Source organism: Oncorhynchus mykiss, chromosome 26 (genome assembly GCF_013265735.2).
Source record: "Oncorhynchus mykiss isolate Arlee chromosome 26, USDA_OmykA_1.1, whole genome shotgun sequence".
Taxonomy (NCBI): Eukaryota; Metazoa; Chordata; class Actinopteri; order Salmoniformes; family Salmonidae; genus Oncorhynchus; species Oncorhynchus mykiss.
The window spans coordinates 23966789-23994024 of NC_048590.1; the positions used below are offsets into that span (position 1 = coordinate 23966789).

General features: G+C 46.3%; 1 protein-coding gene across 2 annotated transcripts in view; it reads right to left on the reverse strand.

Moving 5' to 3' along the window:
• LOC110506447 (immunoglobulin superfamily DCC subclass member 4-like) overlaps positions 1–27236 on the reverse strand; it is a 63782-nt gene that overhangs the window by 32164 nt on the left and 4382 nt on the right. Inside the window, exons 2-3 of one of the 2 annotated variants that reach the window (XM_036963662.1) lie at positions 9200–9520; positions 2623–2764 (exon numbers count right to left, since the gene is read on the reverse strand). In XM_036963662.1, the coding sequence (XP_036819557.1) occupies positions 2623–2764; positions 9200–9520 (463 nt within the window). The remainder of the gene's footprint in view (positions 1–2622; positions 2765–9199; positions 9521–27236) is intronic. The other variant, XM_036963663.1, reaches the window with a different exon arrangement.

Sequence of the window (27236 nt, forward strand, 5' to 3'; positions counted from 1 at the left end):
GGAGTGCGTGCTGCTCAGCTGTGAGAGTGGGACCGTTTCTGGTGACTAGTGAGAGGGAGTGCGTGCTGCTCAGCTGTGAGAGTGAGACCGTTTCTGGTGACTAGTGAGAGGGCGTGCGTGCTGCTCAGCTGTGAGAGTGGGACCGTTTCTGGTGACTAGTGAGAGGGAGTGCGTGCTGCTCAGCTGTGAGAGTGGGACCGTTTCTGATGACTAGTGAGAGGGCGTGCGTGCTGCTCAGCTGTGAGAGTGGGACCGTTTCTGGTGACTAGTGAGAGGGAGTGCGTGCTGCTCAGCTGTGAGAGTGGGACCGTTTCTGGTGACTAGTGAGAGGGCGTGCGTGCTGCTCAGCTGTGAGAGTGGGACCGTTTCTGGTGACTAGTGAGAGGGCGTGCGTGCTGCTCAGCTGTGAGAGTGAGACCGTTTCTGGTGACTAGTGAGAGGGCGTGCGTGCTGCTCAGCTGTGAGAGTGAGACCGTTTCTGGTGACTAGTGAGAGGGCGTGCGTGCTGCTCAGCTGTGAGAGTGGGACCGTTTCTGATGACTAGTGAGAGGGCGTGCGTGCTGCTCAGCTGTGAGAGTGGGACCGTTTCTGATGACTAGTGAGAGGGCGTGCGTGCTGCTCAGCTGTGAGAGTGAGACCGTTTCTGGTGACTAGTGAGAGGGCGTGCGTGCTGCTCAGCTGTGAGAGTGAGACCGTTTCTGGTGACTAGTGAGAGGGCGTGCGTGCTGCTCAGCTGTGAGAGTGTGCATTTGAGTTTTCAGGCAGACAGGGAGGCTTTAAATCGGGGGTTTCTATCAGTAACGCTACATGATTCTCCGCTGTTCAGCCCCGGATGTCAATGCACAGGGTGTTGTTAGCACACTGGTCCTGCCCCCCCCCCCTCCCCCCTCCTCCTCTGATGCCCTTCTCCACTCTGTGTGTTGTTAGCACACTGGTCCTGCCCCCCCCCCCTCCCCCCTCCTCCTCTGATGCCCTTCTCCACTCTGTGTGTTAGCACACTGGTCCTGCACCCCCCCTCCTGTGATGCCCTTCTCCACTCTGTGTGTTAGCACACTGGTCCTGCACCCCCCCTCCTCTGATGCCCTTCTCCACTCTGTGTGTTGTTAGCACACTGGTCCTGCACCCCCCCTCCTCTGATGCCCTTCTCCACTCTGTGTGTTGTTAGCACACTGGTCCTGCACCCCCCCTCCTCTGATGCCCTTCTCCACTCTGTGTGGTCAAGAGTGGTCAGCAGCAAGGGTCCTCGGACGTTATAATAACATTAGTCAGTTTAACCAATGAAGAAAAGCTGCACTTTCCTGGCCATTCAACATGAGACACACATCTAAATAAGTAGTAATGTGACCAGCCATATGTGAGCCATGGCCTTTGAAGGGCAAACATATACAGGCCGTCAACTCAGCGCATGATCACTCCGAGGCAAGCCATGAACAGTAATTCACTGTATACTGTATAAGTGTGTGTGTGCGATATGCATCTAAATCAATAACAAACAGCTGCCGGCCTTTCTATGATTGATAAGGACAGAGCAGGTGGGAAAAAAAGTGCAACTTCAATTTTAAAAAAGGGCCAAATCTCTCAAATGAGGGAGGAAAGGCCAGGGAGGAGGAGGGAGGAAAGGCCAGGGAGGAGGAGAGAGGAAAGGCCAGGGAGGAGGAGGGAGGAAAGGCCAGGGAGGAGGAGGGAGGAAAGGCCAGGGAGGAGGAGAGGAAAGGCCAGGGAGGAGGAGAGAGGAAAGGCCAGGGAGGAGGAGCGAGGAAAGGCCAGGGAGGAGGAGAGAGGAAAGGCCAGGGAGGAGGAGGGAGGAAAGGCCAGGGAGGAGGAGAGAGGAAAGGCCAGGGAGGAGGAGGGAGGAAAGGCCAGGGAGGAGGAGGGAGGAAAGGCCAGGGAGGAGGAGAGAGGAAAGGCCAGGGAGGAGGAGGGAGGAAAGGCCAGGGAGGAGGAGCGAGGAAAGGCCAGGGAGAAGGAAGGAGGAAAGGCCAGGGAGGAGGAAGGATGAAAGGCCAGGGAGGAGGAAGGAGGAAAGGCCAGGGAGGAGGAAGGAGGAAAGGCCAGGGAGGAGAAGGGAGGAGAAGCCAGGGACGAGGAGGGAAGGAACAGAGTCATGTGCAGTAGATTATGGTCATCTTTCCACCCAATTTGATTCAAAGCACATCAGTTCCCAGGCCCTGGACTGGCATCAGCCTGTAGCCATGTGAAAGGGAGATGCAGGAGGGTATTTGGGAGTAGAACAAACAGAAGAGAGAAAGTGACCAGGCTGCACTTTGTGGCCCTGACCTTCAGCCTCTGGCTGACAGAGAGGAAACCAACAGATCTGTGTCCATCCCTTATCTCTGAACTCTGCACTACTGAAAAAGACCAAAATGTACTCATTTTATTTAACTTCCTACCAAATTCTCAGGATATTCCCTGACTGCCATTATGCAATGAAGTAGAATGGTGGAGAAGGGAGCACAGCCCTCACATGATCAGTGGCAGCATGGACCTTAGAACCGATCCAGTCTCCACTGTCTGGCTGGAGCTCTCTCAGGGGACAGCATTGGGACCAAGTAGAACAGACAATCACTTACTGCCAGGCTCTACTGGAGTGCATCACCGTGTGTGTGTGTATGTGTGTCTCACCTAAGCTGGCTGGGGATGGGTTCCTGGTCCTTCTCCCAGGTTATCCTTGGCGTGGGCACTCCGTCTATCTGGCACTCAAAGCGGGAAGCACCCCCCACGGGCACCACCTGGGCCTCTGGGTCCTGATGGAAACGAGACAGCGCTGGGAGTGAGGGAGAAAGAGAGACAGACAGCAAGAGACAGGGAGAAAGAGAGAGAGAATGAGACAGGGAGAGAGATGCAGTCAGCTAGTCCGTAGCCCACACGTAATAACTGTAGTTAACAGCAGGGGGAGGCAGTGAGTCCTGGAGCTGAGTCTTAAATGGCTGAGAGGGCCCCTGACCTCAGGCCAGACTGAGTTGGGGCATTATGGGGGAACACAAGAGCTCGGACTACCTCACCAATCAGCTTCAGGGTTGCAAGCTGTTCTGTCCAGCCTGCAGTCCTAAAGAACTGAACATACATACCCAAGATGACCTTCAAATGGTATTCTCACCAAACCGCTGTGACAGACTAGACATAAAGCCATACATAAAGCACTTGAGGAAAAAGTCACATCCTTACATCCTGAAGTTGTTCCTAATTTCTCCATTGGACTGTAAAAGGCCCAGACATGCACTTAATAATAAACATTTAACTGATTTAAAAATGTGACGCATTAGCCATGCTTCATAACACATGTAAGGGCTAATCCTACCTAGCGACCAAACATAAATCTATCACAACTACTTCTGAGAAGATTCTCACATGGCAAAGTTCTTCAGAAAGCCACATATTATTAGCTGACTAACAGCACAAATAAACTCAGCACCTGTCATGCCCCCCCACACACACACACCACACACACACACACACACACACACAAAGCCCAAATGGAGCAAAGTTTCTCAATGAGCACACAGAGCAGAGCTCCACGGAGCAGCTAGATAGATAACAGGTCATCCAATACTGTAAAGTAAGCTAGCACTTGTAACTGTTGTGGCCAACTGAGCTAATGATTAACTTACTGAGTGAATGGACCAGATGAAATAGATTACTGTATCTACTAAATCTGTTAGCATGTCTTGTGCTCTATATGAGTTCAATCCATAGCACGTTTATCTTTAGTCTCTCCCTTCTCTGTCTGTTCCTGTTCTCTCTATGCCCCCCTGTCTTTCTCTCTCCTGTCCTCCTCTCTCTCCCTCTTTCTGTCTCTGCCCCCTCAGTGATCAGATTGCAACTTTCTTCCCCTCCCCTTGTACTCTCCGACCACAACACATGGCTTCCCGTCTGTCGGCATGTCCACCAACTCCTCTCCTCCCCTCCTCCTCCACTACCGCGATTTACCTCTTTCTCCCCCCTCCCTCTCTTTAACTGACTCGCTCGCTTTTTGGACAAAGTCACATGAAGGGAGCATTCAGAACAGCCATGCACATAAAACATGTTTAGAGTATTAAAGACAAAGGACTGTCACTCATTTCTCTCATGTGATCTTGTTCTGCCTCCTAATTGGTGGTGGTAAAGTCATGAGACAGAAAGACAGACAGACATGGGCCTCTCTCTGCTCAATGTCAGTGTGCTCGTTGAGGCCCATTGCATGCAGGCCCCTGGCCTTGCCTGTCTCCAGCAGCCCATCCATCTCACAGCAGTAGCAGTCTACAGCACATGACATTTACCAGCTCCCTCCACAGACACCTTCTGAAGGACACACTTATTAGTCTCTCTCAGAACAGCCTCTGACTTCACCATCTCAAACTCCTCAGTCACCTCCCACCCAAATCTCCCACCTTCCCTTCAACCCCAACGTATCCTCCCCTACTACTTCCTTCTCTTTTCACCAATCCTAACTCCTCAGCCACCTCCCTCCCGCCATCCATCTTAAAGTCCTCAGTCACCTTCTTCCCTCCATCCCTCTCGTTCTTCACCTCCCTCCCTCATTGTCCCCTTGTTCCCCCCCCAAACACGGCATCCTCATAAATAGGCATGTGACAGCTGACAAAAGGAGAGGATACAGTCCCATTCTACACAAAGCTAATGACTGAATAAAGACTGCCACTTTTACAGAGGATAATGAAAGCAGCTCTACGGGAGAGTGAGTGGAGAGGGTGGGGGGATAAGCCGGATCTCTTGCTACCTTCTCTCTCTTTTTCCTTCCCTCCCTCTCTGACCCACTTCATCCCTCTCTTGCTCTCCCCATTTCCCCCTCTCTGTCCTCAGCCCAATGTGGAGCCTGCCTGTTCCCAGGACACCACCGGCGTGGAGCCTGCCTGTTCCCAGGACACCACCAGTGTGGACCCTACCTGTTCCCAGGACACCACCGGCGTGGAGCCTGCCTGTTCCCAGGACACCACCAGCGTGGAGCCTGCCTGTTCCCAGGACACCACCAGCGTGGAGCCTGCCTGTTCCCAGGACACCACCAGCGTGGAGCCTGCCTGTTCCCAGGACACCACCGGCGTGGACCCTGCCTGTTCCCAGGACACCACCGGTGTGGAGCCTACCTGTTCCCAGGACACCACCGGTGTGGAGCCTACCTGTTCCCAGGACACCACCGGTGTGGAGCCTGCCTGTTCCCAGGACACCACCGGTGTGGAGCCTACCTGTTCCCAGGACACCGGTGTGGAGCCTACCTGTTCCCAGGACACCACCAGTGTGGAGCCTACCTGTTCCCAGGACACCACCAGTGTGGAGCCTACCTGTTCCCAGGACACCACCAGTGTGGAGCCTACCTGTTCCCAGGACACCACCAGTGTGGAGCCTACCTGTTCCCAGGACACCACCAGTGTGGAGCCTACCTGTTCCCAAGATACCACCGGTGTGGAGCCTGCCTGTTCCCAGGACACCACCGGTGTGGAGCCTACTTGTTCCCAGGACACCACCAGTGTGGAGCCTACTTGTTCTCAGGACACCACCGGTGTGGAGCCTACTTGTTCCCAGGACACCACCAGTGTGGAGCCTACCTGTTCCCAAGATACCACCGGTGTGGAGCCTGCCTGTTCCCAGGACACCACCAGTGTGGAGCCTACTTGTTCCCAGGACACCACCGGTGTGGAGCCTGCCTGTTCCCAGGACACCACCGGTGTGGAGCATACCTGTTCCCAGGACACCACCAGCGTGGAGCCTGCCTGTTCCCAGGACACCACCAGTGTGGAGCCTACCTGTTCCCAGGACACCACCGGTGTGGAGCCTACTTGTTCCCAGGACACCACCGGTGTGGAGCCTGCCTGTTCCCAGGACACCACCGGTGTGGAGCCTGCCTGTTCCCAGGACACCACCGGTGTGGAGCCTGCCTGTTCCCAGGACACCACCGGTGTGGAGCATACCTGTTCCCAAGATACCACCGGTGTGGAGCCTGCCTGTTCCCAGGACACCACCAGTGTGGAGCATACCTGTTCCCAAGATACCACCGGTGTGGAGCATACCTGTTCCCAAGATACCACCGGTGTGGAGCATACCTGTTCCCAAGATACCACCGGTGTGGACAGGTAGAATGGCGTCGACAGAGATGGTCACCTCACTTCAGGTCCTTAGGAAACTATGCAGTAATTTGTTTTTTTAATGTATTATTACTTACATTGTTAGCCAAGAAAATCTCAAGTGTTATTAGATACAGCCGGGAGGAACTATTGGATATAAAAGCGACATCAATTTATCAACATTACGACCAGGAATATGACTTTCCCGAAGCGGATCCTTTGTTCAGACCTCCACCCTGGACATGGGATCTTATCCCAGAGGCCGACCCAAAACAACACGGTCGCCGCAGGAGAGGCAGACGGAGCGGCCTACTGGTAATTGAGCTAAATGACTATCGCCCCTTGGGCACTCACTTCTGTCATCATGAAGTGCTTTGAGAGACTAGTCAAGGATCATATCACCTCCACCATAACTGATACCTTAGACCCACTCCAATTTGCTTACCGCCCCAATAGGTCCACAGACAACACAATCGCCATCACACTGCCCTATCCCATCTGGACAAGAGGAATACCTACGTAAGAATGCTGTTCATTGACTACAGCTCAGCATTTAACACCATAGCACCCTCCAAACTTGTCAATAAACTCGAGACCCTGGGTCTCAATCACATCCTGGACTTTGACGGGCCGCCCCCAGGTGGTGAGGGTAGGAAACAACATCTCAACACTTCTGATCCTCAACACATGGGGCCCCACAAGGGTGCATTCTCAGTCCTCTCCTGTACTCCCTGTTCACCCATGACTGCGTAGCCATGCACTCTTCCAACTCAATCATCAAGTTTGCAGACAACACCACAGTGGTAGGCTTGATTACCAACAACGACGAGATGGTCTACAAGGAGGAGGTGAGGGCCCTTAAAGTGTGGTGTCAGGAAAATAACCTCTCACTCAACGGAACTGAACAAAGGAGATGATCGTGGACTTAGGAAACAGCAGATGGAGCATCCCCCCATCCACATTGACAGGACAGTAGTGGAGTGTCTAAATCTACCTTCTCTACGGCCTTCTCGCTGCTCTCTGCATGATGAATCATCAATGCTCAGGGACAGACAGTCCATCTCAGTATGGAGCACACTTCACAATGCATGTAGACCTATCATCTCATCACGGTCACTTTTTTTCTTGTGACAGGTAGGCCTACATTTACTGCAGCATAGCCCACGCTAGAGTAATATACTGAACCAAAATAGAAATGCAACATGCAAGAATTTTTAAGACTTACAGTTCATGTAAAAAAAATATGAAATCAGTCAATTGAAAAAAATGATCTATGGATTTCACATGACTGGGCAGGGGTGAGGGCACTCGGAGCGTGGTTTCAGTAAAACAACCACAAAGGAGATGATCGTCGACTTCAGGAAACAGCAGAAGGAGCACCCTCATATCCACTTCGACGGGACAGCAGTGGAGAAGTTGGAACGTTTAAAGTTCCTCGCTGTACACATTACAGACAAACTGAAATGGTGCACACACACACAGACAGTGTGGTGAAGAAGGCGCAACAGCACCTTTTCAACCTCAGGAGGCTGAAGAAATTTGACTTGTCACCTAAAACACTCACAAACTTTTACAGATGCACAATTGAGAGCATCCTGTCAAGCTGCATCACCGCCATGTACGGCAACTGCATCGCCCACAACCGCAGGGATCTCCAGAGGGAGGTGCGATCTGCACAACGCATGACCCCCGGGGGCAAACTACCTGCCCTCCAGGACACCTACAGCACCCGATGTCACAGGAAGGCCAAAAAGATCCTCAAGGACACCAGAGCCACTGCCTGTTCACAACTGTTACCATCCAGAAGGCGAGGTCAGTACAGCTGCATCAAAGCTCGGCCCGAGAGACTGAAAAACAGCTTCTATCTCAAGGTCATCAGACTGTATAATAGCCAGCACTAACAGAGAGTCTGCTGCCTACATGCAGACTTGAAATCATTGGCCACTTAAATAAATGGATCACTACTCACTTTAATAATGATTACACACAGTGGGGCAAAAAGGTATTTAGTTAGCCACCAATTGTGCAAGTTCTCATAACAAAGTATTGAGAAACTTTTGTTATTGACCAAATACTTATTTTCCACCATATTTTGCAAATAAATTCATTAAAAATCCTACAATGTGATTTTTTTTCTCCCTCATTTTGTCTGTCATAGTTGAAGTGTACCTATGATGAAAATTACAGGCCTCTCTCATCTTTTTAAGAGGGAGAACTTGCACAATTGGTGGCTGACTAAATACTTTTTTGCCCCACTGTATATACTGTACTCTATACCATCTACTGCATCTTGCCTATGGCGCACGGCCATCGCTCATCTATATATTTATATGTATATATTCTCATTCATCCCTTTACATTTGTGTGTATATGGTAGTAGTTGTGAATTTGTTAGATATTACTGCACTGTCCGAACTAGAAGCACAAGCATTTCACTACACTCGTATTAACATCTGCTAACCACGTGTATGTGACCAATCACATCTGCTAACCACGTGTATGTGACCAATCACATCTGCTAACCACGTGTATGTGACCAATCACATCTGCTAACCACGTGTATGTGACCAATCACATCTGCTAACCACGTGTATGTGACCAATCACATCTGCTAACCACGTGTATGTGACCAATCACATCTGCTAACCACGTGTATGTGACCAATCACATCTGCTAACCACGTGTATGTGACCAATCACATCTGCTAACCACGTGTATGTGACCAATCACATCTGCTAACCACGTGTATGTGACCAATCACATCTGCTAACCACGTGTATGTGACCAATCACATCTGCTAACCACGTGTATGTGACCAATCACATCTGCTAACCATGTGTATGTGACCAATCACATCTGCTAACCATGTGTATGTGACCAATCACATCTGCTAACCATGTGTATGTGACCAATAAAATGTCCTTTGATTTGATACCTGTTCCCAGGACACCACCGGTGTGGCTGACCAGCCACACAATCAAACCCTTGTCTGAGACAGAGGAGAACCAAGCACGGAAATCCCCCTGAGGAATGTGGCTGTGCTCCTATGTTGGGACACCAGACCATCATGCCATTCCATGCGAGTCTGACCCTGGTGGAGTTGAGCGGGCACAGCCTCGCCCTGTCTGAGAAATAGTAGTACTCACTGGCCAGGTGAACGGTGATGGTGCGGCTGGTCAGAGCTCCAAAAGGGCCGGCGCTCACACAGCTGTAGCCCCCCTCCACCCCTTGAGGCGTCCGGCCATCCACAGAGGTGGGCAGCACCAGCAGTGAGCCATTGGCCAGGGTCCTGAGGGAGTCCCCCTCCCCCTCCAATACAGGGAGCCCATTCTGCAGCCAGGTGACGTTGAGGGGCGTGTCCAGGGGCGTGGCCCCCAGGTGACAGTCCAGCAGCAGAGGCTGTCCCGGTTCCAGCACCACGAGGACAGGCCCCGCCCCACAGCTCAGCTCCACCGTCACAGGCTTCTCTAGAGCGGGAGAGAAGGGGGAAGAGAGAGAGTTAGACTCCAAATCCTGACATAAGTGGTCTGAGATTAGTGTGCATGGGGAGACAGGTCCGCGTGAGAGATGGAGGAGGGAGATAAGGAATGCTACAAAACACGCAACACAACTGCTTCTCTTTAGAACGCTCTAAGGTTCTTCCCTGTACTTTGTACATTCCAGTGTTCATCTTTGGCTGTATGCATATCCCCGTTTACAGCGGCATAGGTGAACTTCACCTCCTGATCATCAACCTGTGTACTGTCAGGTTTACGGAGTTGTAATATGTCCAGAAAAGTGTTGGGCAAACAACAACCAACAATCATACATTTTGAAGTCAGACTATTCCCAGATCGAAAACACAGCATATTGCAAGCAACAGATGAGGATTTGTACAGTGCATTCGAAAAGTATTCAGACCCCTTCCCTTTTCCCACATTTTGTTACATTACAACCTTATTTTAAAATGTATTACATTTTTTTTAAATGAATCTACACACAATACCCCATAATGACAAAGCGAAAACAGTTCTTTAGAAATGTTTGCCAATTTATAAAAAATAAAAAACAGAAATACTTCATTTAAATAACCATTTGCTACGAGACTTAAAATTGAGCTCCGGTGCATCCTGTTTCCATTGATCATCCTTGAGATGTTTCTACAACATGATTGGAGTCACTCTGACAGAGCTCCAGAGATCCTCTGTGGAGATGGGAGAACCTTCCAGAAAGACAACCATCTCTGCAGCACTCCACCAATCAGGCCTTTATGGTATAGTGGCCAGACGGAAGCCACTCATCAGTAAAAAAAAAGGCACATAATGGCCCGCTTGGAATTTGCCAAAAGGTACTTAAAGGACTATCAGACCATGAGAAACAAGATTCTCTGGTCTGATGAAACCAACGACCTTAAGCACACAGCCAAGACAACACAGGAGTAGCTTCAGGACAAATCTCAATGTCCTTGAGTGGCCCAGCCAGAGCCTGGACTTGAACCTGATCGAATATCTCTGCACCACTCCCCATCCAACCTGACAGAGCTTGAGAGGGTCTGCAGAGAAGAATGGAAAAAACTCCCCGAAAACAGGTGTGCCAAGCTTGTAGCGTCATTCCTAAGAAGACTCGAGGCTGTAATCACTGCCAAATGCGTTTCAACAAAGTACAGAGTAAAAAGTCTGAATACTTATGTAAAATGTGATATTTCGGGGGGGATAGGAGGGACGCCATGTGCGACTGACGTGTTTTCCGTTTGCTCCCGTGGTATTCTTAAAGTTTGTGAATTTTGCAGCAGAACCGTATTTATTTTCAAATATTAATTTGGTGATCCCTTTCCATAAAAACCAAGACTACTTTGCTTCCGAATGTCAGCATGTCGACCAAACATAAGGCCAAGAGCATGACTTTGAGAAAACCCGGCCTACAAGACCCGCTCTCATCACCGCCCTCTCCTGAGTCGGAGGGCCCGGGGACGCACACTTTACCCGGGGGTGCGGCTTGGCCTGGCGGCGCTGAAATGAACATTCGAGACCATCAAACTACTACGCTCTGAGATAGTTGAAATGAAAACACAGGTGGTTGCTACGATTGAGGCCAGAATACAGGAGGTTTCTGATACTTTAAAAGCAGATTTAACCATCCTGCGGAACGAGACTGTGCCAGCAATCACATCACTCAAGACAACAACTGCTTCACACACTACAACGATTGCAGCACTGGAGACCTCCGCTACTAATGTCTCCGACTTAACTACATCCCTGGAGGCTGAAGTTAAACGCCTAGCTGCGGATTTGAAAAAGGTGAAGGAGAGCTGTGTGAGTTTAGAGGGATTCTCTCGCGGCAATAATCTGAGACTTGTATAGGTCCCAGAGTCAGCGGAAATGCATCGCGCCACAGATTTCGTTTCAGGGCTGCTGAAGGATGTTCTTGCCTTAGATGAAAAGCCCCTGATTGATCGAGCCCACCGGTCGCTGCGCCCAAAGCCCCGGGATGGGGAGAGGCCCCGTGACATAATTCTTCGAGTGCACTTTTTTCATGAGAAGATGGAGATCCTCTGACGAGCCCGCAATACCACTCTGAGCTTTCAAGGACAGAGCTTCTCCATCTACCAGGACTACTCCCCCACTGTTTCCAGGCAGCGCGCAGCTTTCGGACAGGCCAAACGAGTACTTCGGGACCATCCAAGTGTGAAGTATGGACTGCGATTCCCGGCCCATTTATGGCTATCTCATGAGGGTAAAGACTACACATTTGAATCTCCGGGTGAGGCTATGGCTCACATTCAACGTCACATCAAGAAGTCTTGAACATGTTCACAGTTCAGCAACTGTTGCTTGCGAACTTTGGATAGTAAGTAACCCACCTGTGGTACAATTATGTTTAGATATAACAGGCTAGTCTTCTATAGTGGACAAAACCATTCAGGCTTATTTGATATGATCCAATGTTTTGACCATCTAGTGTGCTTGCCTTACAAGCATTGTCATTTTAATTTAATTGTATTAAGGTTTTACTTAACTCCTGTGTTTCTAGGCTGTCTCGCTCACCTATTCAGTTTGTTTACGCAGTGTCTCAAAATATTTTTGGTTACTTGTTTACTGCATCTGTTTGCATTGACCCAGTAAACAGTAAATGTCTCCCGAGGCTACACGGTTTTTGGGGTCTCACTTCAATTTTAAAAGTTTTGAGCGTCATTTATGCCCAGCAAACGTTCAACGTTGCGCACACATCGTTTTTTGGTATTGGTTGTAAGCTGTCTCAGCGTCAACTAGACTACTATTATAATTACTATCATTTTTGATTGTCTTACTACGATTTCCTTACTTCAAATTCAATTTTTGGCTGAGAGCCTTTATACATTTTATTTATTTTCTCTCTCAATGCCTGTTATAAGACTGGGAATATAATTATATACATCTACAAGTGGTGCTTTTGTCATTCCGTTTGCACAAGGGATTCGCCTTTTTTTGGGGGGGGGGGAATACATAAAAATCTTTATTTTTGCTGCTTATCCACTACCAAAACGCGACTTTAAAGAGCGGGACTGTGGGTTTAGGTTTAAGACCGCACTCTCACAGACATACTGTGCGAAGAGAACATGTTCTATTTAGGCTTGTACCTCGTTTGGGAGGTATTGTCTGGGATGGGGGGGCAGGTTGAATTGTTCAGTTCTAATGTTGTCATTCTGTCTTTTTAGTTTCTTTTCTGTACTTTTTCCAAACATCTACCACCGTACATTATTACTCTGAGACAAGTGATTTTGGGGGTTTTGGGCGCTCATTGCTTTTCCATTCTATGCTCTAATGACAGGGTTGAATAACGGGAATGCCCAGAGGGGACGAAATAATGCGATCAAGTACATTTCAAGGAACACCAGTGAAGTAACCCGGTGAAGCGTAAGAGGGTGTTGACACACTTAAAGGGTTTGAATGCAAATATTGTATTTCTACAAGAGACTCACTTGAGGACTGGTGAGCATTTTAGGATGCGTAAGGACTGGGTTGGTCAAGTGTTCCACTCGAACTTTCATAGTAAATCAAGAAGTGCTGCTATTCTGGTTGATAAAGCTACTCCCTTTGTAGCTTCTGAGATTATTGCTGATCCTAAGGGACGATACGTCATAGTAAACGGTGAACTGTTTTCTACCCCTCTTGTTTTGGCTAGTGTTTATGCTCCCAATTTGGATGACACAAGTTTCATTTCTTCCTTTATGTCTGCTATTCCCAATTTAGATTCTCATTTGTTGATTTTAGGGGGGGATTTCAACTGTAAAATGTCCCCAGTTCTTGACAAGTACTCGCAAACAAATACAGGCCCATCTAAATGTGCCCTACTTATTCAATCCTTTCTTCAGAAATATGCTATGTTTGAGGCCTGGCGTTTCCTACATCCTACAGATAGACAGTATATTCCTTTTATTCTCATGTTCATCAAACATATACCCGGATTGATTTACTTATTTTTGGACAAAAAACGTATGCCTATCGTTCGAGCGGGGTACTTACGAGAGTATTGTTATCTCTGACCATTCACCATTAGTGCTTGAACTAGAGTTTCCACAGCGACCTCCTATGTGTTATCAATGGCGTCTCAACCCCATTTTACTCTCAGATAAGGAGTTTGTCAATTTAATTTCTTCTGAAATCACCTTATTCCTAGAAACTAATTCAACACCAGGTGTGTCCTGCTGTACCATATATGGGAGTCTCTCAAAGCATACCTACGTGGCCAAATTATTTCTTATACAGCCAACCAAAACAGAGTTCGCTCTCAGCGACTTCGGGACCTGAGCGAGTCCATAGCCACATTGGATGAGAAGTATGCTATGGATCCTTCCTCTGATCTGCATAAAGAGCGCCAACTACTCCAATCTGAATTTGATGCTTTCTACCAGGCAAGCTGAACAGTTACTCTTGCGAGCTCGATACAAAGTCTATGAACAAGGCGACAAGGCCAGTAAACTCCTTGCGCATCAGATCCGTAAATCTGAGGCCTCACGTTTAATCCCACAAATAAGGACCCCGTCTGGTGCCACCACAGTTATACATAAAGAGATCAATAATCAATTCAAACAATTTTACTCTGCGCTATACACCTCTGAATCCCCTCAAGACCCTTTGCTGATTGACTCCTTCTTTGGCTTGAATATAATGGCTTGAATATGCCTTCAATTGATACAGACTCCCATGACTGTCTAGAAGAAGAATTTACGCTTGAGGAGATTGCAACAGCAGTGTCCGCAATGAAAAGTGGCAAATCACCGGGTCCGGATGGTTTTCTAACCTAATTTTACAGGACGTTTTCTGGTCTGCTTTGCCCATTCTTGTCTCGACTATTTGCAGAGTGCCTTAACACTTCAAAGCTACCGCCTAGTCTTTATCAGGCTTCAATTTCATTACTATTAAAGAAAAACAAAGACCCCCTGGAATGTGGATCCTATCGCCCAATCTCGCTTTTAAACTGTGATTACAAAATCCTAGCTTTGCTTTTAGCCATCCGTATGGAAGGCTTGCTGCACCAAGTAATTCACTCTGACCAGACTGGCTTTGTGAGAAAGGCATTTATTTTTCAATATTAGGCGCCTTATGAATATACTGTACTCCCCAGCGTCGGAGGACCCGGAGGTGGGGGTCTCACTTGATGCCGAAAAAGCGTTTGACCGCGTTGAGTGGGATTACCTAACAGCTGCCCTTTCGGGATTTGGCTTTGGCCCCAAATTCATTGCGTGGATAAAGATTCTTTATTTTCCCCCCATGGCTTCGGTACGGACTAATAACTTGTCCTCTGACTATTTTCCCTTGCACCGCGGATCCAGACAGGGTTGTCCACTCTCCCCCTTGTTGTTTGCTTTGGCAATCGAGCCTCTCGCCATTGCACTACGCTCTAATGATGCCATTCAAGGTATAATCAGGGCGGGCTGGGAGCAGAAAGTCTCGCTATATGCTGACGACCGCCTTTTGTTTATCTCCAACCCTGATACCTCATTGCGACGTGCCCTATCTGTTCTTAAAAAGTTTGGATCAATCTCAGGGTGCAAGCTGAATCTAGGCAAGAGTGAGCTTTTTCCGGTAAACAAGGCTGCTTTAAAGTGCTCTTTTACAAGTTCTCAGTTTAGGATTGTCCGGGATCAATTCACTTACTTGGGAGTAAAAGTGACAAGGAAATATTCAAATTTGTTTCAGGAAAACTTTGTTGCTCTAGCAGACAGTTTGAAACAATCGTTTACTTTTTGGAATTCGCTACCCCTTTCTCTTATCGGAAGGATTAATGTCATTAAAATGAATGTGTTGCCCAAATTTTTATATTTATTTCAATGTTTACCCATTTTTATTCCAATTTTTTATTTTTATTTCACTGGATCAAACATTCATGCATTTTATTTGGGACGGCAAGGTACCATGGATTGGTAGAAAACATTTACAGAAGCCTAGGTCATTGGGGGGTTTAGCTCTACCGAAATTTTCAGACATACTACTGGGCTGCAAATTTCAGAGCCCTTCTGTACTGGCTGCAGACTGATCCTACTGGCCCTAGACCACTCTGGGTCCAGATGGAATCTGAATCGTGTAACCCTGCAGCACTTTCCTCTGTGTTGTGCTCGTCTCTCCAAGTGTCCCTAGGCAAAAGGTGTGTCAACCCAATTGTAAAGCAGTCTCTTAAAATTTGGAATCAGTTCCGTTTAGCCTTTAGCCTCCGAGGCTTTTCTCTATCAGGCCCAATCAATCAGAACATTTTATTTCCTCCATCTTTGAATGATGGGGCTTTTGGCACTCACTAGGCCTCTCCTCGCTAGCCCAATTATTCTTTGATGATACATTTGCCTCTTTTTCTCAGCTGCAGGAAAAGTTAAATCTCCCCCAATACCACTTTTTCCGCTATATCCAGACTAGAAACTTTGTCAGAGCTAACACACCTGGATTTCCCCATAGGCCTGCGAATACAGCTATAGAGAGCATCTTGGAGTTGAACAAGCTTCCTAGGGGCGCAATTTCAGATGTATATGCAATCATTCATGACTTACAGAACCCTTCTTTGGTGCCTTTAAAGACTTGATGGGAAAAGGATTTGGGGGAGGAACTTGGGGAAGACGCCTGGGAATCTGTGCTGCACAGGGTGCACTCGTCCTCTATTAGCACTAGACACAGCCTCATTCTATTCAAGGTGGTTCACCGTATCCACTGGTCGGGGGCCAAACTTGGAAGAATATTCTCTGATTTTGATCCTACCTGTGTCAGATGTAAAGTGGAACCAGCCACACTGTTGCATATGTTTTGGGGCTGTCATAAACTGTCAGGTTTCTGGGAATTAATATTTAAATGTTTCTCTGATATATATATGACACTGTTATAGATCCGTCTCCCCTTACAGCCCTTTTTGGAGTACTGCCCATGGGTACCCCCCTATCAAGAATCCAGTCGGACACTGTTGCTTATACAACTCTTTTAGCTAGACGGCTAATACTACAGAACTGGAAGATGGCAGCTCCCCCATCTTGTAAATATTGGGTGAGAGATGTGTTGTGCTTTCTGAAACTAGAAAAAATTCAATTCAATTCACGTGGGAACCCCAAACTGTTTGATGAGGCTTGGGCTCCATTCCGGTCTTACTTTAAACAGTCCATCCTCTGATGGCATTCCAACTAAAACTAAAATAAGTCTGTATTTGACCCCCCTGTGACTTAAGGGTTGGAGGAGCTTCTCTCTGTGTTTTTGCTGGGGGGGCATTAAGGTCCATGTGCTTATTGATTGTGACCCGCGGATGCCTTGTTCATCTTGCCCGGGCAGAGACTGAAGTGTGAGCTTGTTTTTCCCAGTTATTTTTACATTTTGTTCACGCCTACATCAATAATCGTTCTATTTTTTTTTTATTTTAAAGCATTGTAAACTTTATTTTTTGTCCAGTGGATGGTCGGTCTGTGGCCATGACTCTCTGTGAGTGGTTGCATTTCTCCACCCTTATCCCTTGACTGTTTACAGGAACAATGGTGAGGTGTTTGCTCTGTCCCTGTACTATAGATTGCCCTTTAACCTCTGTAGCCTTCTGCCTGGTGTGTTTAACTTGTCTAAAGTATGGTATCTTTAAAGCTATTTTTTTAGTTGTATTTTTATTTGTATTTTTTTGTCTAGTTGAGTACATTATTTATATTGTTTAGTGTTGTCAAATCAAATTGTATTTGTCACATACACATGGTTAGCAAATGTTAATGCGAGTGTAGCGAAATGCTTGTGCTTCTAGTTCCGACAATGCAGTAATAACCAACAAGTAATCTAACTAACAATTCCAAAACTACTACCTTACAAGTGTAAGGGGATAAAGAATATGTACATAGAGATATATGAATGATTGATGGTACAGAGCGGCATAGGCAAGATACAGTAGATGGTATTGAGTACAGTATATACATATGAGATGAGTATGTAAACAAAGTGGCATAGTTTAAAGTGGCTAGGGATACATGTATTACATAGATGCAGTAGATGATATAGAGTACAGTATATACGTATACGTATACGTATTCAGAACGCACCCTTGTGGGGCCCCAGTGTTGAGGATCAGCGGGGTGGAGATGTTGTTGCCTACCCTCACCACCTGGGGGCGGCCCGTCAGGAAGTCCAGTACCCAGTTGCACAGGGCGGGGTCGAGACCCAGGGGCTCGAGCTTGATGACGAGCTTGGAGGGCACTATGGTGTTAAATGCCGAGCTGTAGTCGAACAGCATTCTCACCTAGGTATTCCTCTTGTCCAGATGGGTTAGGGCAGTGTGCAGTGTGGTTGAGATTGCATCGTCTGTGGACCTATTTGGGCGGTAAGCAAATTGGAGTGGGTCTAGGGTGTCAGGTAGGGTGGAGGTGATATGGTCCTTGACTAGTCTCTCAAAGCACTTCATGATGACAGAAGTGAGTGCTACGGGGCGGTAGTCGTTTAGCTCAGTTACCTTAGCTTTCTTGGGAACAGGAACAATTGTGGCCCTCTTGAAGCATGTGGGAACAACAGACTGGGATAGGGATTGATTGAATATGTCCGTAAACACACCAGCCAGCTGGTCTGCGTGTGTGTGTGTGTAAAACTTAATAAACAGAGTTTAAAAAAAACAAAAAACAACAAACAAGTGAATGAACAGGTTAATGACAACAAAAAAAAAGAAGTGATATTTCAGGTTTTGTATCTATTGTTTTGTATAGTTGACGCCAGTGGATCTCCTGTTGTCCAGCTGAAAAGCCATGATCAATGTACCGTATAGAACTGTCTCGTAGCATTGTACACCCCCCACACACACACCCACACACCCAGTAGTGTTCCGGGTGGGTTTCCCTCTGGTTCTGTTTTGAGCGAGGCCTTGGATTAATTAACTTAATGGGAGATGGAATTGTTTCCTTGATTAAATGGGGGCTGACACTCCACCCCGGTCTCAGAGCAGTGTAATGCTCTCAAAGCCTCCACTACTGGCGATTGGCATACATCTGCCACACAAACACAACACACACAAAGCTCCATTGTCCCTATTTGTGGGATATGTTTTTTGTTGTGTGTGTGTGTGTGAGAGAGAGAAAGAGATAGCACCTGAAAGCAGCAGTGTGCTGTTATCCAGAGGTGATCCTGGGATGAATAAACACAGAGGAGTTGGCCTACTTTTCATCAGCTAATAAAAGAGGGCTGCCTGCTGTATGTCTGGCTGCTGTAGCCAAGGCACTCAGTCACCCCAACTCACCTCCACTGCTCCGCTCTCTTCTCCTCCATTTACACTAATTATGTCTTATTAAGTCATTAAACCATTTGCTGCCATTTCCCTGCTCACTGCCAGAGGTTTTACTGGATCATTCTGTGTGGAAGCCATTACCCCACATACACACAATGACCCACACTACCACCTCTGGCTACATTAATCACACCAACCACCCTGTGAAGAGAGACAAACCACAACCGCAACATATTACTGCACTGAGACACACACACACACACAGTTATCATCACTCAGAGATGTTTTGCCTGTCCAGTACGGATGGTGAGTAGGGGGGCTATGAGGTATCCATCTGAGCATGTGCAGTAGAGTCGGGGCTAAGGGGCCTGGGGTCCACTCCAGAAGACCCCTGCTGGGCATTCATACTGAGCCATGGTGAATGGACAACATGGCATGGAGCTCCTTCACAAACTATACAACTCTATGCACAAATACTCATTTAAAAAAATTCCACAAATATTTACCCCCCAAAATGTTTTTTTTTTGCTTTGGGAGGGTTGTGACTTTTTTTTTATTGGGCACAGGGTAGGAGGGTAGTGTGTTTCTTTCCCTGGTTAACATTGGTCTTTTGCAGGTTTTACTATATACTGCATATCAATTCCATCCTAGCCACATTCTCTCATCTGCTTGCTCCTCCCCTATATCAAGGTGCATTGGTACTTCACTTATGCACTATGCTTATCCACATGCTATTTTGTACGATACCAAAGGTCAGTATAGTCTACCAGTCTGTCTATCCTGCCCTCTATCCATCATTCATAGTGACAATAGTGGTAGGTGGATCGTTTGTCCAGATCTGCAATAGGCTAACTAGCAATCATCCCAGGCATTCAAAGCTGCATACATTTTCAATGTGAATAAACAAGCAGAAATAGGAATAGTTGATAGGCAGCGGAGAGGCCAGGTGCATCAATGAGCATGAAAGAACAGCAGACATGAGACACGCAGCTCAAAAAGCTGCGTTCTTGTTTTGGGACAACACAATTATCCTAGACTAGCCTACAACACCACAATGTATTGAATAATTGCACTATTGTTTTCAAGCGAGTACAAAATTCAAATCTAGGCTTCAGTAAAAAATGTAATTTGAATAATGGCGCAAAAGCCCTGTGATTTGAACGTTTCATTCCATTTGGATTAGTTGTGGGTCTACTCGGCACTTTATAAGGTCTAGAAAGGCACAGTAGCAGGTCCGTCTTGCTGTGTTTTTACTTCTGATACTGAGAGGCTGTGTTTGTTGCGCATCATCATTCACCCAAATCGTCATACAGTTGTGTGACCACATGCTCCCGACAAGTTTAACATGCACTCTTCCTCCTCTCCAATCCGGGCGGCTATTCCTCAAACACCTATAATTTAACACCTTAATATAGCCTACATATTTGTAATTTAACTTTTAAAATGTATAACCTTTTATGTGTGTCAAACACAACCAGTCTGTCACGCCCTGACCATAGAGATCTTTTTATTCTCTGTTTGGTTGGTCAGGGTGTGACTCGGGTGGGAAACTCTATGTTCTTTATTTCTATGTTTTGGCCAGGTATGGTTCTCAATCAGGGACAACTGTCTATCGTTGTCTCTGATTGGGAATAATACTTAGGCAGCCTTTTTCCTTTGGTATTTGGGGGTAGTTTTCTTTGTTAGTGGCACTATAGCCAAAGTAAGCTTCACGGTCGTGTCCTTGTTTTGTAGGCGACATTTAAGTGGGCCCTGCTTTTCACCCGGTTTAACAAGTCCAAACGCTCATGCAGGTCCAGCCGAAAGTCGGGACGAAAACTTCAAAAAGTTATATTACAGGTCGAAGAATCTTGTCAAACTAAGTATAGAATCAATCTTTAGGATGTTGTTATCATGAATCTTCAATAAAGTTCCAACCGGAGAATTCCTATGTCTGTAGAGAAGCCATGGAACGCAGGTCGCTATCATGTGAAATGCGGGTGACCAGGACCTGGCTCTCTGCCAGACCACTGACTCAAAGAGCTCCCATCCAGCTCCAAAACACAGTAGAAGCCTCATTCAAGTTTCTAAAGACAGTTCACATCTAGTGGAAGCCCTACTGTGTATTCAATAGGGGCAGGGTTGAAAATCGACCAACCTCAGATTTTCCACTTCCTGTTTGGATTTCTTCAGGTTTTTGCCTGCCATATGAGTTCTGTTATACTCACAGGCATCATTCAAACAGTTTTTGAAACTTCAGAGTGTTTTCTATCCAATACTACTAATGATATGCATATATTAGCAACTGGGACTGAGGAGCAGGCCGTTTATTCTGGGCACCTTTCATCCAAGCTACTCAATACTGCCCCTGCAGCCATAAGAAGTTTTAAATAAAGGTGTAAGAAAATGTTTTTATAATAATAATATATATTTTTTAAATTGGCCAAGTCAGTGTCCAAAAATACCGATTTCCGATTGTTATGAAAACTTTAAATTGGCCCTAATTAAATCGGCCATTCCGATGAATCAGTCGACCTCTAGTGTGAACATGTGTATGTACCCACAGGAGCAGGGAACATTATGTGCACTGCGCCAGCCCCACAGAATGGGTGGACAGAGACAGATGGGCTGATTGATAGCACTGTGCAAATAGTCTGACGATCAGCAGGACGTTGGAACATGCGTTTGCCCCTGTGTGTGTGTGTGTGTGTGTGTGTGTCAGCATAAAATGTAATTAAAATTAAAATACTTTATGTGCATGAAGACAAAGGGTTTACGCCTGCCTACCCACCCACTCACAGGAATATCAAATCATGTTTTTTAAAACAATTTGTGGTCCAAGTGGCGTAACTACAGTAGTTGAAAACATCTATATCAACTGTGTGGCTTTGGAAAAGGTACCTGCTAATATTCAAATCTCATAATTATTACACAAATTCCCAATATTGTATATAAATGAATAACTGTACAATAAAGACATTTATCATAACAGGTATGCATAGGATTAATGGTCATTAAAATCAGTTTTCAAACATTGCAGCAACAAGGAGGAAAGTCCCAGGCAGCCATAAACCAAGGTGGACAGGGAGGGACTCTCCAGTTTCACCACGCACTAGGGAGCTCCACGTACAATAACATTGACATGCCGACAATTTTATACAACCAAACATATCTCACAATTGTCTACACATTTAACCTGATAGCTTTATCTGCGACACCGACAGCCTGCTGAAGTGGGGTATAATGTTATCAGATCCTTCCCGGAGAAAAACGGAATCACTGTCGCCACTCTCTAGAGTAGGGCGAAGAGGTAAAGCACACACATTAATATCTCTCTCTGGCTCTTGTTTAAGTCCCCCTTTTTCCTCTAGGCTCGCATTATTAACCAAATAATGATCATTCTACGCATCTAGAAAGGCCCACTGGACTGAAGATGGACCAGCCAGTCTGGCATTTGCCAAAACTGCCCTATGGCAAGTCCATTTCTGGGATACGACATGGAATATACTGCATATTGCCTTAAATTTCACGCAGTGGGGGTCATATTCGTTCTGCTCCGTCTATGTACCTTGTCTTGGTCTAGACCAAACGACAACAATGGAGAAGTTGGGAAACACTAAACAGTACATTGCCTTGGTGGTGATTTTCAGTTGGACTCAAGAGTAATATCCACATGCTGTAATTCCATCCAGGACAGGCTACGTAGAGTTTGAGTCACACACTGAGTGGGGAAAGGCACGCCACCCCAGCAGCAGCTGCAGTGTCAGGTGCTGGCCGTTCCAGCGGTTCAGCTACAGCACGATTCTCACAGTCACCCACATGACTTTTCACACCGCTCTCAAGTTGGCACAAACTGGATTTATACTCTTTATCACATTTATACTGTTTATCATATAGGCCAGGCGTACAGTAAAGTGACCAATCATAATGCGGTTCTGGAGAGATAGCAGAGGCCCAGGGAGCTAGACTCTTTCCCTCTCATGTTTACATTTATACTCAAAAGGACAGTCTGCAACATTAACAATAGGAGGCAGACAGATAGACAGATACAGCGACAGAGACAGAGACAGAAACAGAGACAGAGACAGACAGAGAGAAACAACAGAGAAGAGAAACATGGCCTGAGCTAGCATTTGTTCCCCTCCGGTGCTTCAGGACTGCTGGTGTGCTCACTCTATGTACAGTACTCATCCATGCAAATCCTGGGCTGCTTCAATCACAGCCCTGTGCTCCTATAGGCTTTACAAAGGGCCTCAGAGCAGCATGGGGCTAGGGGCCTCGGTGCGGCCACGGCTACATCAATGGGTCAACAACGCCAGCAACAAAACTAACATGGGACGGACGGGAGGCTGCAGGATGGGAAAGCCCTTCCAGGGCAACCACAAGGTCATATATTGTAGCTGCAGGGTTGGAGAGAGAGGGACACAGACTATTAAAAAACCAGAACTCCCCCTTTGACGTTTTATTATTGTGTCTGAGATTTGATTTGATCAATTCAACCAAGTGGTTTCGGAGGGAGACACTTGATAGTATCACGAGGCAGTGATCAACAGCACTGATAGAAACCGAGTGGTGGTGTGTTATGAATTAAGATGATATATTGGTCATATACTTGTAAGAATGTTCTGTTTTCTCGGGTTAAATTGCTATTTCTACCCTGCAACTTACCACAGGTGAGATAAACTACACAATGAACAACTCACTTGCCTCCAACCAAATTATTTTGAATTTTTGACCAACTTAGTCCAGGTCATTTTTTGACTTTTAAGTGAAATATATAATTTTGGGGGGATTCTGTGCGGTTGTAAATCAAACAAATACTTGTAAACACCAAAAGTTCTCAATTTCAATTAATTATAGAATAAATAGTGAATGGTGCAAGGTGGACAATATATTTGACCACAATTATACATTATACAAAATATATTTTATATTTGACATTCTTCAAAGTAGCCTCCCTTTGCATTGATGACAGCTTTGCACACTCGTGGCATTCTCTCAACCAGCTTCACCTGGAATGCTTTTCCAACAGTCTTGAAGGAGCTCCCACATATGCTGAGCACTTGTTGGCTGCTTTTCCTTCACTCTGGCGGCCAGGTCATCTGGTTGGATTTGTGTCACATGCTACAGAGTTTTGTGTGTGTGTGTACTCTGTACAACCTCTTACGCCGAGCCCAATATAAACCCCTAGCTCCTGCTCCTACTGAACCCTTCCAGTCTCTTAAATTGGATGCAGCATAGAACGACTGCCCCCTCTTATTGAAGCCACGGAAGTTCGAGGCCAAACACGGTACTGCAGGCATTGTTAGCAGAAAACAGGATCCCTCATTACAGTGAATGGAAAAATGGCTGTCTTCATGTAAATAAAATAAAAATACTCAACAATTACGTTACCAATAATTGCTTCTAATACACCAAATCACACCAAATCGCACCCAAAAGAAGCTATAAGAACAATTTAGTTGCTAACGGCAGCATACCGTACCCCGGTCGGCCTTCAACTTGAGTTACTCAATAAGAAGGGGCAGCACTGAGCTAGCCTGCAACGTCTCTTCCTGGAGCAGCTAAAACTGTGCATATTATGTCTCCATGAGACCACATCTTAAGCGACTTCATTGGGCTTCAATGCGCTATTATTGAGTCTTCACATATGAATGGTGTCACATGATCAAGGGCTTTGTCCATTCATATATACAGTCATTGATTGGATTAAGCAATATGGTGAAAAACCCACCTAGCATAAAAGAGGGTTAATTAAGCAATAATGCACCTCTGGGGTTTGTGGAATATGGACAATTTACCACGGCTAAGGGCTGTTCTTAAGCACGACGCAACGCGGAGTGCCTGGATACAGCCCTTAGCCATGGTATATTGACCATATACCACAAACCGCAGAGGTGCATTATTGCTATTATAAACTGGTTACCAACGTAATTAGAGCAGTTATAAGTAGATCTATAACATATTGTTTATACCCTTCTTATCTTTTCAGATATGCAAAAAGTATTTAGAGGTAGGGGCAAGGGATTTATTTGGGACTGGGACCTACTCTGCACCATGCCTACTCAATCAGGGTTCTCTCCCCTCCTCAGTCCCCCTCCCCACTACAAGCCCCATGCTACTCCTCCTTGGTCATGTGACTGAGTGGACAGCAGTGCGGAATGGATGGAATGTGATCGCATGACTGTTTACCCAACCAGCGCCGTGAGGAAGAGACCCTGCTCTCACACACACAAATCACCATCACTGCCTAAAGCACACACACAACAGAACAAAAACATATAGCCTGTAGCTTGTGACTCGTTTGCCACACAGACACGTCTTTTAACGGCTAAATTATTATCCCTTAGATTTCACAGCTCACAAACCATAATGAGCCAGACATAATAAATAAGAACAATCTAAAATAAATATATTGATGAAGCTAACGTGTGGCATTATACAATACAAAAATGAATCCATCAAATCAACTACTTTTCTTCAAGATAGCAGTATCGTCCTGTTAAAACTAGCCGACAGTAGGCAGTGGCCACACAGCAGCAGCACCTGAGTGTTTTAACATTCAGCGCCCTAGCTGTAGTGGAATACTCTGGGGATCACCTGACTGGACCCATCCCTGAGCCTGTGACAAACACATCACACAGCATATTGATCCAGCACTATTGATCCTGGGCTGTTTATAGCCGGGGGGGTGGGGGGAGGGCGGGCATCAATACTCACAACGCTCTCTCTGAAGTCCCTTTGGCACTGATATGTATTTCTAGAGAACATCAAAACTCCCCACAGCCAGTGGGAACTCCCCACAGCCAGTACTGGGAAATGGACTTGAGGGTCATGCAGTGTAGCAGTCGTCCGTGACTATGTAAAAGGAGTAGGCCTGTGTGTTGTGATGTTGGGATGATTGTGTTCACTAAATAATCATCCCAAAACCGATTGCAGAGATAAGTCAAATAAGTAGCATCACTTAAAAACCAATAAGCCTTTTTTTAGTGCGGAGTTGGCTGAAGTGTAAAGGTTGTTTTGAGAAACTTAGAGGAATCCTAGACGTCAGCCTACAGAGATTTAGGTGCCGTCTAATTGAGCAGAATGAGCTCTGCTCTTATCCCAGCTGGCAGCCATCAGAGCAGGGAAAGAGGCTTTAGAGACCAGACATCTCCAACAGTGCAGGAGGATGGACGTCTTACATTCACAGGTGGACGGATCTCAACATCATGACGTACGTTACACGTAAAGCGTTTCGGTGCAGATCAAAAGTCTACCACAGAAAAGTTGAATTGGTGCACTGGTAATAACAACAACAAAAACATTCCGCTCCATTACATACAATATTGTTACTAGGGGGCAATTACAGTGTTACTACACACACACACACACACAATAGCATGAAGTGTAACCAGTCAAATATTTCCAGATACTGAAATGTATTGAGTGAAATAAATCACTGAACTTTAACGTAAAATTGGGTGAATAACGTTTTGACTGGCATTGTAATCCACAACAAAGACGGGTTCTACTAACATGACGACCTCTGCTTCCTGACTACTCGTCTGAGGTTTGACAGTATTCTGGTTAAAGGGAAGCTCTCTGAATCACATACAGGCAACCACAGAAACCCTGAACCTCAAGGCCACCACAATAAAGAGCCCAGTAGACATACAGTAAAAGTGAAAGTCTCCCTGTCTCATTCAAGCTACTTCCCTCTGAACAGTCCTTTATTTATTTTTTTGACCTTTATTTAACTAGGCAAGTCAGTTAAGAACAAATTCTTATTTTCAATGACGGCCTAGGAACAGTGGGTTAACTGCCTGTTCAGGGGCAGAACGACAGATTTGTACCTCGTCAGCTCGGGGATTTGAACTTGCAACCTTCCGGTTACTAGTCCAATGCTCTAACTACTAGGCTACCCTGCCGCCCCTGGGACTAGGATTGGTCCTCCTCTGACACTACCAAACATGAACAGACACACGCGGACAGCCATACAAACCAACATCTTCACCGGACAAAGATATGCAGCTCAAATTCAGCCTGGGGCCTCTTTAAATAATATGCACCCTAATTTAGCTGTGTATCTCCAGGGGGATCAAGATGCACTCACATACAAATAGAGAGAGCACTAGGCTTGGGCGATATACTGCTTATACCATATACCGGGGTATTTCGAAATACCAACGGTATGATTTTCACTGCCATTGCGGGGGCGTCCTATGCCACTGCTTATAACAAGACATCTAAGTTGTGTCAAATAAATCAGATCTGGCTCAGGGCTCCAGCTGTGCATTTGGCTTGCTGACCTGCTAGCTAAGTGTCTAGATGTCAAGATCAAACTTCTTGGTTACAGCAGAGACATTCAATTCTCTTCTGGATCAAGATCGCTGATACGTAAATGGTTTTGTGCGGTAAAAAAATGTACGGTTTGACAGGACTGAAATTCTGGATAACTCTCAGCCCTAGTAGGCACAGTCAGACACACACTACACTCATCATGCTTATAAACATGCCATTTCCACCCCATTGGGCTGTCAGAAACACAGC